The sequence below is a fragment of the Glycine max genome, chromosome 18 (genome assembly GCF_000004515.6).
Source record: "Glycine max cultivar Williams 82 chromosome 18, Glycine_max_v4.0, whole genome shotgun sequence".
NCBI lineage: Eukaryota > Viridiplantae > Streptophyta > Magnoliopsida > Fabales > Fabaceae > Glycine > Glycine max.
In genome coordinates, this window is record NC_038254.2 from 49579050 (window position 1) to 49593760 (window position 14711).

Here is a 14711-nt window from a genome sequence, read left to right on the forward strand (position 1 = left end):
AGTATTTATGTAATATATTTTTAAAATTTTCTTTTAATATATATATATTTTTATTATTTTGATTTTCTTGTCAAACCTTCATCTTTTAATATATGTTATTGATTAAGAAAAAAAACTTGTAATTTCACTTTAGCTTTATCTAGTTTAAATTTTGTGATTTTTTTTTAAAAAAGTTGATTAAATTATCTTTTTAAAATAAATAAGTAAATAAATTTGGTTTCGTGGCCGGTTATATTTTTTCTATTCAAAATTCTTGACATATTATTTTCAATCTAAATATGAGGTATAAGATAAAGTTTTTTTTATCGGTAAAGATTAAGGTTTGAGAAGGAAATCAAAATAATAAAATATATATATTAAAATAAAATTTAAAAAATATATTACATAAGTATTAAACAAATAAGAGAAGTAAATTATAAACACATAATAATAATAATAATAATAATAATAATAATAATAATAATAATAATAATAATTAGTCACAATTTATTATTAACGTTCGAATATATTTGTCGTACTTTTTATACTTTGAGGGACTAAATTTTATATTTTCATCTTTCAGAGACGTATTTGTCAGCGAAATAGGAAGACAAAAAGTCAAAAAAATATTATGACAAATATGCCTCTATGCTGGGAATCCATGTTGGCGCATGCAAAATAATTCATGTAAATAATTTATATATTAGTTTATGAAATTTAATTATAAATTCATAAAATAAAAATAAAAATATGTAAACTTTTCAAAATAAAAATATGTATTCTCATTACCTATTTGTTAATGGACATGAGACTGAATATCATGGTACTCATACTTGTATATATACGTTATCCGTTAATATTAAAATACTTAAATATTTTTTTTATCAAGTTTAAATACATAAATATTCTTTATAATAAAATTATTTGTACTTATGCTTTTTAGTATAATTTTATTTGGACTTCTATTTAAGTATATTTTTATTTGAGTTTAGATTTTAGAGAATAATTTTTAGATAATTTTGTTTGGATTCACAAAATTTATTTATTTTTATTCTTTTAGAATTATTCATGGGAATTTTTAATTGTATAAATTGTAGAGTATTTGAATAACCTTAGTTTCGTTGTAATAATTAATATTATTTTTAAAAATATTAAAATAAATAAAATTACAATAAAAATGTCTGTTAAAATATTTTTCAATTATTTTTATTTTTGCAAAAAATATCCAATGAGTACTCATGCATATTCCCGGATATTAACAAAAATTCACAAGAATCTGTTTAATAGATATTGTGTGGGTAACAAAAAATCACATGACAAGTATTTATTGACGAGCTAAATAAAGGGTGACTAGTACTTGCACCTATTCACCTATTGATATCCCTATGCATAATTTTATACGTATTTTTTTGGTGATAAAAAATTTGTAATGTAAAACTATTTATATATATATATATATATATATGAATATTCATAATTATCTTATATTTTTTACATATATACTAACATATATAAAATTTTAAAAATAATTAATAAATATGTTATAAAAATATATAATAATTTAAAAAATAAAAAATTATAAACTCGACCAACACTAGTACAGGACAAAGGTTATTACGCTAGTAGGTATGAAAACAAGGAAAAGGACACAAGAAGTTAACGTCAGTGCATCCGCAAGATGGATAAACATGCATGATTACATTAACATAATTTTCACAATCATTATTCCTATTTGATTTGGTTTCCATAAAATAAAAGTGTATTTTAGAAAGTATAGAGTAAATGTTAATTGAGAATTCATTTTATTATGAAGTGCACTTCTTACCTTAGAAGAATCAAATTCATTTTCAAAATATAAATTTTAGCTAGCATACTAGTAAGTTTTTAATACATTACAGTGACAATTTTCAATTTACGTAAAATTATAGAAATATAAATTTAAAATTAAACAAAGGCTTGCCCAAGATTACATGCAAAACCTCCAAAGAATTCATGCATCAGAGTTTCTGATCAAACCACCACAAGACGCAACCACGCTTCATCACAATTTAGAGTCATAGAAGATATGTGTTTAATTAATTTAAATAAATAAGAAAGATAGCTAAGTAGATCAAATTTAAGGGTAGAAAAGCCGCAAGATTAAAAAATTTATAAAAGGAATGTATTGAAATTATAAATTGTTGAGATTTGAAATGAAAAAAAAAGTAACTAACTTAGAAAACAATTTATAAGTAATTAATGACACAATCTTTTTTAAAACATATAAAAAGTTTAAATAATTAAATGAAAACATATATTTTGAAGGGAAAAAAAAGATATAATAAAAGATGTCTAAACAAGTAAAGATTCTATTCCGTCAAAAAAAAATTTCTATTTTGTTGTATAAATAAAAGATAAACTAAATCTCACTAGTATATTTTAGCATGTCCATCATCTGATAAATATTTATTTTATATAATTAAAATTTATAATTAATAAATATTTTGGAATATATAAATTATATTTTAATTAAAATTTATGATAAATATATATTTAAATGTATATGAATTATAATATAAATTTACAATGAACAATTTAAGTTGTAATATAAGATTATTTTTCCCAACAAAAAAATATTATTTTTAACTATTGATAATTTATTTTAATTTTTTTATTGAAGTTTAGTTTAGAAATAGAAATAAAAGATGATAGCTAGATCGAAAGGTATAAGGCTATAAGCAATTAAGAAAATTTAATATACATACAAAAAAATAAGGCAATTTGATATGGTTGAGAGAGAAAAATAATTAATTGCAAAAATAGTATCTGAAATGTTTACTATAAAACAGAAAAAAATATTGAATCAGTTTTATTTTTTATTTAAATTCTAAAATTTAAAAATTTGGATATGAATGAACTTAAACAGTATATTCTATTAATCTTGATTTATTTTTAAAATTAAAAAATATTGCAAGAATTGGATACAAAGAAAATTGTACTCCGCCAAAAGTATTAAATTATTTTTTAAAAAAATTGCATATCTTTTCAAATACCTGCATCACTTTTAAAATATTATTGACAAAATTTGCAACAATTATTATTGCCGAAAAATGCAGTAAAAAATTATTGCTCAAAAATAGACTTTTAATATTAAAATTACACACAAAAGTCAAATTTTATTTAAGATTATCTATGTCGACAATAAATTGAATGAATTTGTTATTTTAGACATTAAAAGTGAAATGTTAAGAAAATTATTAATAGACTTTAATAAATATTTTTGTAGACAATAAGAAAAATTAAAAGAAAAGTTGATTAACTATATAAAATTAAAATATAAAATTTGCCTTAAAAGTTAAACCTAAAAATTTCGAGACACAACCCTTTCAACGCAAAAGATCCACATGTGTGCTGTGGAACAAAATGACTATTTTAGTAGGTTGGCTTGTAACTAGATGAGTGTATTAAGAATATTTGGCTATCACTTTCCCAATCATCCAAACATTTTATTATTATTTTATTAGTATAAAATATTTATTAATTTTGTTGATAATTAATCATTGGAAAATAATTTAACTAACCTGATTTAGTGAATTCTTTCCTTCCTATCATTTTTTTTTTCATTTATAAAACTTGAAGTTAACATTTTGTTTAAAAAAATTAAATCAAATATTACTCAAACTAATCACTTATTGATCCAAAGAATTGTGTTTGAATATTGCTGGTTGAGATTTTCGAAGCTTCATGATTAAATTTTGCTTTTCTTCATTTGGCTTCGTGATTGCTTGACCACATGCACACACACACAAGTTTTGATTGGAAGAAAGATCAATGTCACTGGGAAGATAATTTTAATCCAAAACCAACAGCTGCAAAGTCCGTGAAAGTCGCAATAGCCAACCAATGTAAGAGAATGGTAAGGGGAAGAGTCGTACTTTCATGATAGTGATGTTGAAAGAAAACCTAGCACTTAGATTGGTGGATATTTAACCCAAAAAAATGGATCACAAGTCACAATAGTTCATTCAAGATGCTAAACATCACCTATCAGGAAAAGATCTACGCTTTGAATTTAATCGTAGCATGTTATTACTCGTGACATCACAAGTTTAGAAGTTTTATGCGTTACTGCTTTTTACCATAAGAAGAAAAAAAAACATTAGCTAGTTGTAAATAACTTTCCAAATGATTGGCAATCCTTGGTCAGTTCATGAATTCAATCTTCGAGCAAAATGGTTGGAAATCCACACCATACCCTAAGGAAAATTTTAGTTGATATTTCATTTGTCATTTGAAGGGTAGTACAAGAAAATGCAATAGATGCAACCCTTTCAAGTCAAAGAGACACATTCAATCTCATATAAAAGCTACATTCACATTTACATATTCCCCCATCAGGTACAACACAGATGTCCCAAAGTGTCGAGAAATCTACCAACAAAAGTAGGTTAATTCCCTGTATCGGCGCTATCAATTTCTTTTATACCCGTTTTGAAGGAACTACAATCATGGGCTTTAGCATATGTTTACGAGAAATATTAGCAATTAATTATCTAAAATATTCTTTTAAATAATAGTATTTGTTATTGTTGATTGGCATTAATTACAAACCACAAAATTATTTAAGTCTTACTTATTATTAAATATTTTTTTTCATAAATTTTTAAAAAATCTAAAATCCCGATAATTCATATCCAATCTAAAACTAAAATTTATTTGAAATATAAGTTTAGAGCTTAAAAAAATTAATTTAAAAAATAAAAGGAATAATCAAAATAAAATAAATATAAAATGGATGATTAAGCAAGTAAGGTGATCGAGTGTTCAGGCTGTAAAACATAAATTCAATACTCAAATTAATAAAGGGTCGAGTCTTGTTAATTTGGTTTAGGTCAAATCTGTTTCAAAAAAGAAAATCGTACCAACGTTATTAATTTGGATCAAGTAGCCCAAGTTAGTCAGATCGAACCAAGCAATTGGACACCCCTCATTATTCCACGGCTATGACACTGTAAAAAACATGTCCCCAACTTTTTACAACAAGAGGTTTAGTACATTTTACCATCACTTTCTTTTTCGCAAGGGATGATGGACAGGATTCCAAGATTTTTTCCATGATGTTTTGTCTCTTGCGTTCTTTTTATTTGCCTAACATGTGCTTGGCATCAATGTGGAATCTTGATTGTAATCAATATATCCAGCTAAGTTGCAACTCATACTTAAGAATTTTGCTCATCGCTTTCGCTGTCATAAATAATGGAGTCACATAGCGATCTTTTTTTCTCGTGCATTTAGTCTCTCTTCAACTACCAAGAGCCTTTGCAAGAAGTAAGAACTATGTGTGGCTACGTCAAAAGCCAATGGAACCTGTTTATTTACCCACCAGTTAAGTGTATCAAAAAAAAAAAAAATGAGGCAATGAAGAAAAGCATTTATTCTTTATAGCATTCCGCCATCACCTCAACGATATCAAACCAACTCTTATAATATCTATTCAACCATTAATTACGATGCTATCCTAAATATCTCTAAATAGGAAGCGTTGAAGAAGATATTGTTGGGAATTATATCGGCAAGCTCATGTACTGCACTAGCATAACATACAATGAACCTGGAATAATCGTAGTTGCATGGTTGTTCAGTGCAAGATAACACCACTTTCCTTTCAATATAATAATAATAATGCAACATTTCAAGAGATAAAATCTACACTTCTAACCTTTCATTGTGTCGTAAATAGCATGTGTGTGCACAATAATTTGTTAGGGTTGCAACGTTGATGTCGTCCATGTGGGTGATGTCCCATTAAAATCATGATAGTGCTTACAAACTTATTACCTTAAAATAGCCTTTTAACAACCACACTACTGGAATTGATATCACATAAAACAGCACTGGTGAAGTCTCACATTACTTCGTTAATTAATGACATCTCATATATTGCTTTCCCTTTGTTAATAGCCAACATGCAATAAACACCCAATAGCAAACAAACCACGAAAACACATTAGATCCATTTCATCCAAAATAGCTATTCTAAAAATATGATATGAACAGTATTTTCTCATGAAAAATGCAACTTTGAAATTTCGGAATGAATAATACAGTACTTCAGTCAGTACCGGACTTGGGTGTGAGACTGATGTCAAAGGTTCGGCTCTCTCCACCAAGTTACCTATCCTACTCACCTAAGTAATTCGTAGGTACATGTATCTTTAATATAGTCAAAGAAAAAACAAAAGTAAAATTAAGACTGTTTACTTAGTTAAAGTATGTCTCAAAATTACCAACAATTATCATGAACAAGAAATTAAATGGGTACCTAAACCACGAACTAACAAAACAAGAGTAGTGTTATATCCTCTGTGAAGGAAATATTAAATGAAAAAATAAATACATTTAATATGTTGAAAACCTCAAAAAAATTCAATATTTTATTTACAAGTACAAGATTAGTAAGAAGATTTCGTAAGAGGATTTAGAATTATTCAATGAAACAAAGGAAAGAACTACCTGCTACGTACTAAAGTTGAGATCATATTTGCCTCCAGAATCCAGATATTTTCAATTGATTGAATTTACAGCAATATGCATATGGTAGCATAGGTCAATGGCATTGACATATCAAGTGTCACAAATCACCCATATGCTAAACTTATGCAATGAACAACGCCATCCTATCCAGGGAACTGGAACTCCCCCCCCCCCCAATTCATACACATTGAAAAACCAATTTACAAGGGCTGACAAAACAGAACAGTTATATTCTCTTCAGTGATAAAAAAGAGAGAGAGAGAAAGATTTCAGAATTCAATTATCCATTTCCATATCTATAATAGGGGTAAGAATAAGAGAATCCTGCAACAAATACCATCGATTTGAAGAAATGATTCAATTTTCAATTGCAATTGTTACATGGTAAGGAATTTAAAACACAGTAATCTTCCCTATTGTTTGGGGTAAAAAGTAACATGCAGAAGGTTAATAGGAAAACAATAATGTTACAGAAGAAGTGTAGGATTTCACCTATCATGCTGGGCACAATTAGAACCACTGATGAACAAGAACTCCACTTTGTCTAAGGGATTTGAAGAGCTGCAAGCATTGATCATATGTTTTCTCATACTTTGCACTCCTCTGCCCAGGGCAACATCTCTGCCACCTATTGTAATGGCATTCAAGGAAAATCTCATCTATCAAACATATGGCCCCAGTTTTAATCAACCTTGGAATCAGATCGAACTCAGTACCCTCCACATCCATCTTCATCACAACAAAATCGTTCTTTGAAACCGTCTTCTTCAACCAATTAGCAAAATCAAATCCCTGTATCTTCTCCACTTCGCCATCAAACTCCCCCCTCCCCGACGATTGCAAAGGCTGAATCCTACCCATCCCCCGGCCTTTAACCTCAACATGCTCCCCAGGATCGCGATGAATCTCAAACATCAAGGTTTCATTCTTAACCCACGCAGCATAAGGAACCAAAGTGATCCCCTTCTTCAACCCATACTCTTGATGGAAAGTCTTATCAGCTTCAATTGCATACACATGAAAGGTCTTGTTCTGCTTAGGGTACTGCTTCCTAAACCAAGACCCTATGCTAGAGCCATAGCTTCTAGCTCCAACATCAACATACACATACCTATTCTTAAAGCTTATATCAGCAATTGAAGGAAGGTACTTTATGCTCCTCACATTCCTTTTCAATGTAATCCAAGGCTTCAAAGGCTCTTCCTCAATCAAAGGCTCAGCAATCTTAACCAAATCATGCTTATAACCAGGAACATAACACTTTCCATTTGAATCATCGAAATCGAATTTTCCAGCACCATCACCACACTCTTTCTTCAAAACAATTTCTCGTATATACGGCATCGAAGAATCGAATCCTTCCAAGCCATGCAACTTCACTACTCTGAAACAATTGAACAAATCAAGGAACGAATTAAAACTATACGTATCTTTAGGGTTTGCGAAATGGAACACCGCGAAACCTCCCGGCCGCAGCGTCCGGCCGATCTCGGCCGCGAACTCCGCCGGCTTCGCCGACTTCACGAACGAGTCCTCGCCGGAGAACACGAAGTCGAAGGCTCCGTCGCCGAACGGAATCCGCTCGCCTCGGCCGAACTTCACGAGAGGCTTCGCCGCCTTTCTCGCGATTCCGACGGCATCCTTCACGCCGATCTCCCTCAGCGCGAATACGTCGCGTCCGGTCGGCGTCTCCACGCACAGAGTCTTCGACTCCGGCGAGAGGTAGCCGCCGGCGATGAGGTCCTGGAACGCTGACGAGTAGAACCGAACGCCGTTGATCCAGTCCTTGCTGGTGTAAAGCTCCGGCTGCACCAAACCGCCGGCGGCGGAGGCAGACTCGACGGCGAGAGGTCCAGTGCCGGCAATGACGAGGCTGAGAGTGTCCGGCAGAGAGAAGAAACAGAAGTCGTCTATGGTGCAGGACTCGCCGGCGACGGCGATGAGGTAAGCGAAACGAACGCCGATGACCAAAACGCCGAAGAGGAGAAACCGTATCAGAAGGTTCCGGAGAGAACCGGGCTTCCCTGCGGTAGGTTCCATGGTAAAACTGTGCACTTTCCTCTCCTCTTTTTTTTCCTTCACAGAAAAAACAATAAAAAAATGGTAATTTTTTTTTAAAAAAATAACGAATAAAGAAAAAGAATTGAAGTTGGATTCTGGCTTTTCTTTTTTTATCGGGAGCAGAATCTTGCTGAGGTATGGTTGGCGCCGATTAGGGGTTTTGGTTGGGTGGCGGAGATTGGGAAATAGAGAGTGGAGCGAGGGGCAAACCGGGAAAGCATAATTTGCGAATGAGTATTCAGTGTGTGTTTTTATTTTTCTATGTCGTGTGAGAGTGTTTTGTTTGCTATGGAGAAGTGAAGAGTGAGTTCATGACTCGGAGAGTGTGACTCAGTGGTTATGCTGGTGGAGAAGAAAAGGAGACGCGTATGGGAAAGTGAAAAGCGAAGCGGATAGTGCTGCGTGGATAAAGGAAGAGTTAGTAAGCCGTTGGTCTTATATTCTTTTCTTCGAAATTGGCCCCGGGACTTTCGTAAATTACAAGAATGCTACTGTCACTGCCACATCAATTTTTTTCTTTATTTAGATAAAAGTTTATGGAATTTCGTATCCCAAAATTATTAGTGTTATACAAAACTTAAAAGCTCCAAAAACATGGAGAGGGATTCGATTCACACAACGAGTGCTTGTGAAAAAAATATCTGTTAAAAAATATCAGTTTCATGAATGAATCTTTATTATATCTTAAAAAAATTATTCATTGATTTTCGAACGAATGATAATTCAAAATCTGAATTCATCCAAAAAAGCTCAAAAAAATATATTATGTTTATAGTGAAATTTATGTATATTTTAATGAGATATGAATCGTAGTTTTTTTTTATACAGATATGAATCGTAGTTTTAGATAAAAGAGAAATAAACACCAAAAGAGGTAAGTGTGCAATTTTTTTTTAACTTTTTAATCTCTTCTTCATGCATATCTCTTTTAGTGGAAATTATAGAGTATATATAGTTATATACACAAATCTTTACGACCTATACAACAACAAAGCAAACGTTTCTGCAAATTGTGATAGTGAATTTCTGCTTCATCAATCTTTTTCTGTTTTTTGAAAGGTCTGCTACATCAATCTATTACGTTTCTCCAAATTGTGAATGTGAATTTCTGTGACGTTAATTTATTTGGTGTGTTTTGTTCTAGTGAAATTATGTAGTGCAGTAGTAGTTTGTTTAGTTGTAATGAAAATAATAAAGATTTTTTGCGCCGCTTTGGGATTATGATTGCGATAATACGCCAAAGTTGGTAATTCCAGAGAGAAGAAACCTTGATGGAGAGGTATACTGTGATTGTCAACATGCGAAAAAGAGAAAGAAGGGCAATACCCCTGACATGTGTAATGTGTTGTTGGGGGTTAGTCATGTCCACGCAGGCAAAAGCAAAGCTAATTGTTATTTTCTCAATGATGTTTATGTGCTGTTTTGGTTCCTTTTGCAGGCCCATGTTTGATGTCTAATCACTTCCTCCTCTATGCATAATTAAATTAACTACTAGTAGTATTTATGTAACTCACCATAGTTAATGCCATTTAAGGAAAAACCAAGTTTTACGGTGTTTATATCAATTGTATAGAAATTATTACTAACTAGTACTGTATTTTAATGTGTGTGTTGCATAAGAAATATATTTTTTTATTAAAAATATAACTAATAAATATTTTAATGCATAAATTATATTATAAGTAAATATATAAATTATATTTTAGATTTATGATAAATAGTAACTTTAGGCATAAAATTAATTTTAATTATTCATATTTTTTAAAAAATTATTGAAATTCAATTTAAGAAACAGATTAAAAATAAAAATTTAAAAGAAATTGTCAATAATTTTAAAAAAAATATATTATAATTTAAATTATTGTTATAAGTATAGAATATAATTTATATACTTAAAAATATTGATTTATTGAGATATTTAATTATAATATAATTTATGTATTTATTTATTATAAACTAGTGTGCACACTCATGCGTAGCAGGGTAACTTAAATACGAAATTAAGTTAACTACTTTTATTAAAAGAAAAAAAATAAATTTAAAATTAGATTAATTTAAATTTCAATAAATATAAAAATGCATCATGTTTAAGTTTATTTTGTTGAATTAAATAATAATAGTTAGTCCATAATGCTATACTAATTGACAAGGAATTTCATAATATAATTTATCAAATAAATTACATATCATTATTATGTTAGACTCTTTATCACGACTAGATTATTAATGTCATTATTTTTTATCAATCAAAATTTAGACTAAGGATTAAAAATAATATATTTATTTTTTAATTTTTTTACAAAATGCTTTAATTTTTATTCACTATGAATAAGGTTTCCGAAATACTCTTAATATGAGACAACGCTAGACTCCCAAATTATGTAACACATTAATGTATTCTCCTTACTATTATTGGACTTAGAAAAATGATTTATAAATAATGATATTTTTGCGAAAAATAATTAATGTAAGAGACATTTTAGATTGGTTGATCATATCAAACTTTTCATTTGGGTATGGTTAGAAGGACAAGAGAAGGAATGTAAGTTTTATAAATCTAACTTGAAAGTATTATTAATTGGAGATAATTCTAAGCGAGGAGTCAAGCAAGATTGTAAGATCACAATAAGTGACAAAAATCTTCATTTGAATATTTAATAGAACTATATATCCAAAACTCAAACTCGAAATCACTAATTAGGCTAAAATAATCCTATTCTAGTTAATCAATGTGCTTAATGGTAACAATTATATGATATTATTTTACTAATTATGCTCGTCAATATTTAAACTAATTGAATATTCATAAAATGTAATATTAATAGTATATATACTTTGAAAAATAAGTATATTCTATATTAAAATAAAATTGATTCACAAGTAGCAAATGATTTTTAAATTAGGTAAAATTTTGTATATTTAATTTATTGAGAAAAATATTTAAAATTGTTTTGATCTCAAATCCTGGGTACTTCATCTTAGGTATTGTTTGCTTTGGTGTTTGATGGTCCATCATGATTGTGTCCATACTAAAAGGTGTTCGATAAGTTATGAAAGAGAATGATTATAGATTCTCCTTGGCATCAACTTCTAAACAATGTGAAACTTTGTGAAATACTGGAATTAGCCCCTAGTCGAGACTAAGTGATAAGAGTGGTGGTCTAGGTTCACAGTAGACACCAATGTTCCAATCTCAAATCCTTAGGCATCGTCAGGGTCACCTCATCCAAGGTATTGTTCGCATTGATGCTCGATGGTTTGTTAAGATTTTATCCTTACTAAAAGACATCTCGATGGGTTAATGAGGAAGATGTTTAAAAATTCTTCTTGGCCTTGACTTTTGAGAGATGTGAGATTTTACAACATACCTGAACAAAAATCAATAGTCAAATTAATAACATTTAATACTTGTAACTTATTAATTGAAATTAATCATACATAAAAAAAAACAACTATGCACTAACATGGTAAATAATTTTTACAATATCATCTAATCACACATTATCATGTATAAGTAGGTTGATTTTTACACTTTTTTCTTGTCCGAAGGAATCAAAGATAAGTATTAGGAGATTTACAACAATTTACACATTATACTCAACCAATTGAGTTAGACCCCTCCATTGATTTTTACACTAACCATATCTATATGTAATATATACTATAACTTTTATTAGTTGATAGTAATTTTTTACATTAACATTACATAAAAAATACCAACACATAGGTTGATATAAATGGTAGTGATTTGTGTCTTTTAATCAAGTGATTCAAAATTCAAATCCTAACTTCATGGAGAATAAATCATGTTAAAAAGAAAATATCCAAGTATTCTTATACTATAAATCATAATATTCAATTTGGAGATTAAGAATCACTCTCATTACTCTTTTAATTAAACATTATTTAATATTATATCTCTTTTTTTTAAAAAATTTAAATACACATTAAACATATTTGTATAATTTTTCAAAGAAACCTCTCAAAAATAAACTACAATCCTTTTTTCATTATTAAATTCTTAACTATGCATATCTTTCTATTTATCCTCTTTTATATCAATGTTTTTAAATTGAAAATCAATAGATTATTTTTATAAAATCATTAATAATTAAAATATTAAATACCTAGTATAACTCAAAGCTATCAACCTAGGAAATGACACCTTTGACCTTTTACAGCTCACGTGATCGAGTGAGGGGTTATTGTTTTCAGCAGTACACACGTGAATAGGGAACCAAATAAGCCAATCAGTAAAAAAACAAAGAAAGAATAAAATATAGCCGTTACATAAGGGAGTAACTAAAATACCCTTGTTTCTTTGGGCAGACGGCACGTCGTTTGACGCCTCCGTTGGAGTGTAGTGGTTATGCCAAACGATGCGCAGAAGAATGGCAGATGAAGAGAGAACGACTGCACACCCGTCACGTGCGTTCGTTCGTTTTGGGCGTTGGAAGTTGGTTGGTGTACCTTATCCAAACAAATTCCAATGCATTTGTATCATGTGTTCACAGCTCACATATTTATCATAGTAGCTATTTGGTGTAAACAAAAAGAAAACATAATTGATACCATCCTCTCTTTCAATCATCGAGAGTTTCAGGAATTGGAAAGTGGGGGTTCTTGATGATAAATTTCAGGGGGGAGCGGAAACATTCTGCAGGTGTTTCAGTTTTCTATAAGAAAAGGGTATTATGGGAAAAATATGAAAAGGGAAGTGCACTAAGAAATTATGGGGAGGGGATATAGCAATTGCCTTATGATAACTTAACAATGGGCTAAAATGGTCTCGAGGCTGCAAGACAAATCCACCCAATTGTTACATAGGCCCAATAATGTGTATATGACAGAGATGGGGTGTTCAAAATGAGTAACTATACCGGGTGAGTCATTTTTATTTGTTCAGTAATAGGCATGATGCAAGCGTTGTTCCCAAGCAACGCTTATGAAATTACTGATAGGGTGAAACAGTAATTTTTGTAATATATGCTTATTTTGAAGCAGTCCCCTTTATTGTCTAATGTAATTATTTGTCAGTTTCACTAATGAAATCAATATTGTTTAGTTCAAAGGAAATCTCTTACCAAGAAAAAATAATAATAATATTAACGATAACAGTAAGATGGAAAAAGTATAAGTTCGATTTTAATCCTAAAATATATATATTTTTTTTGTGTGTGGGGGACAACATACCATGTTTGAGAGAAATTTCTAAAATTCTCTAATGTATTCATGATCTCAGTTATAAATAATTAAATTGTTATAACCCATATATACTAGGGTGAAATTCAAGGAATATGAAATGAGCGTATCGGATGAGAATTCTTGATTACTTTGAAAAATAAAATTAACAATAAATAATATTAAATGATATTTAAAGGTGATAAGCAGATTCACTTACCTTTATTTCATGTAGGAAGGCTATAGTAAGTCTACTGAGGACATCTATATTTGTATTCGTTGCTAAAGTGAAAATCTGTTTGTTTTGATACAAGAAAGAGATAAGAAATTTGTACAATATGAAGAATTTGCTAGTGAGTGAGATGCCAAGGAGGAGAAAATTATCATATTTATAGACAAAGAAACAATGTTTCATAACAAAGCATGTACTACTCATGTGAATATATATATCTGAAAAAAGAGCCCATTTGAGGCCAACAAATCAGCAAAATACCATTAGTAATAGTATTACTCATATTGAGAGTATTGCACTAATTCTGTATAGATGAAGCTCATAAGTTTCACTTTAAAGATCAGAGTCCAACAAAAAAGTTTCCATCTCAATTAAACCAGGTCCAAACTAAAAATTAAGCCAACTCTAAATCTTACCAGTATAAGAAAATCAATTTGAAAAAAAAAAAACACTACAGAATCCAATTCCTATCAACTTAACGATAATCCAGTTTGTGCACGTTGTCAGTTTGATTCTCGTAGATAGGTTCTTTGTTGTTGTGGAGATTTTAAGGGAACAAATATTGAATTTTTACGCGATGAACTGTGTCTAAATTGAGAATGGATTGAATAAGTGAATATATATATATATATATATATATATATATATTGTTTCGAGTATATATGGCTTTGTTGATGGAAAAAAGTTATAAAGAATCATTGCCCTGTTTGTGGCATTGATCATTCAAGGACTAGAGACGAATTTT

General features: G+C 29.8%; 1 protein-coding gene across 1 annotated transcript; it reads right to left on the reverse strand.

Moving 5' to 3' along the window:
• Nucleotides 1–6835: 6835 nt before the first annotated feature.
• LOC102670512 (uncharacterized) lies at nucleotides 6836–8968 on the reverse strand. The gene has a single exon (XM_014771198.2). The coding sequence runs from the start codon at nucleotides 8530–8532 to the stop codon at nucleotides 7003–7005; it is 1530 nt and encodes a 509-aa protein (XP_014626684.2). The 5' UTR covers nucleotides 8533–8968; the 3' UTR covers nucleotides 6836–7002.
• Between the last annotated feature and the right edge of the window lie 5743 nt (nucleotides 8969–14711).

Excerpts from the sequence above, each read along its gene's own strand:
- LOC102670512 (XM_014771198.2), bottom strand. The coding sequence starts at position 8,532 with ATGGAACCTACCGCAGGGAAGCCCGGTTCTCTCCGGAACCTTCTGATA.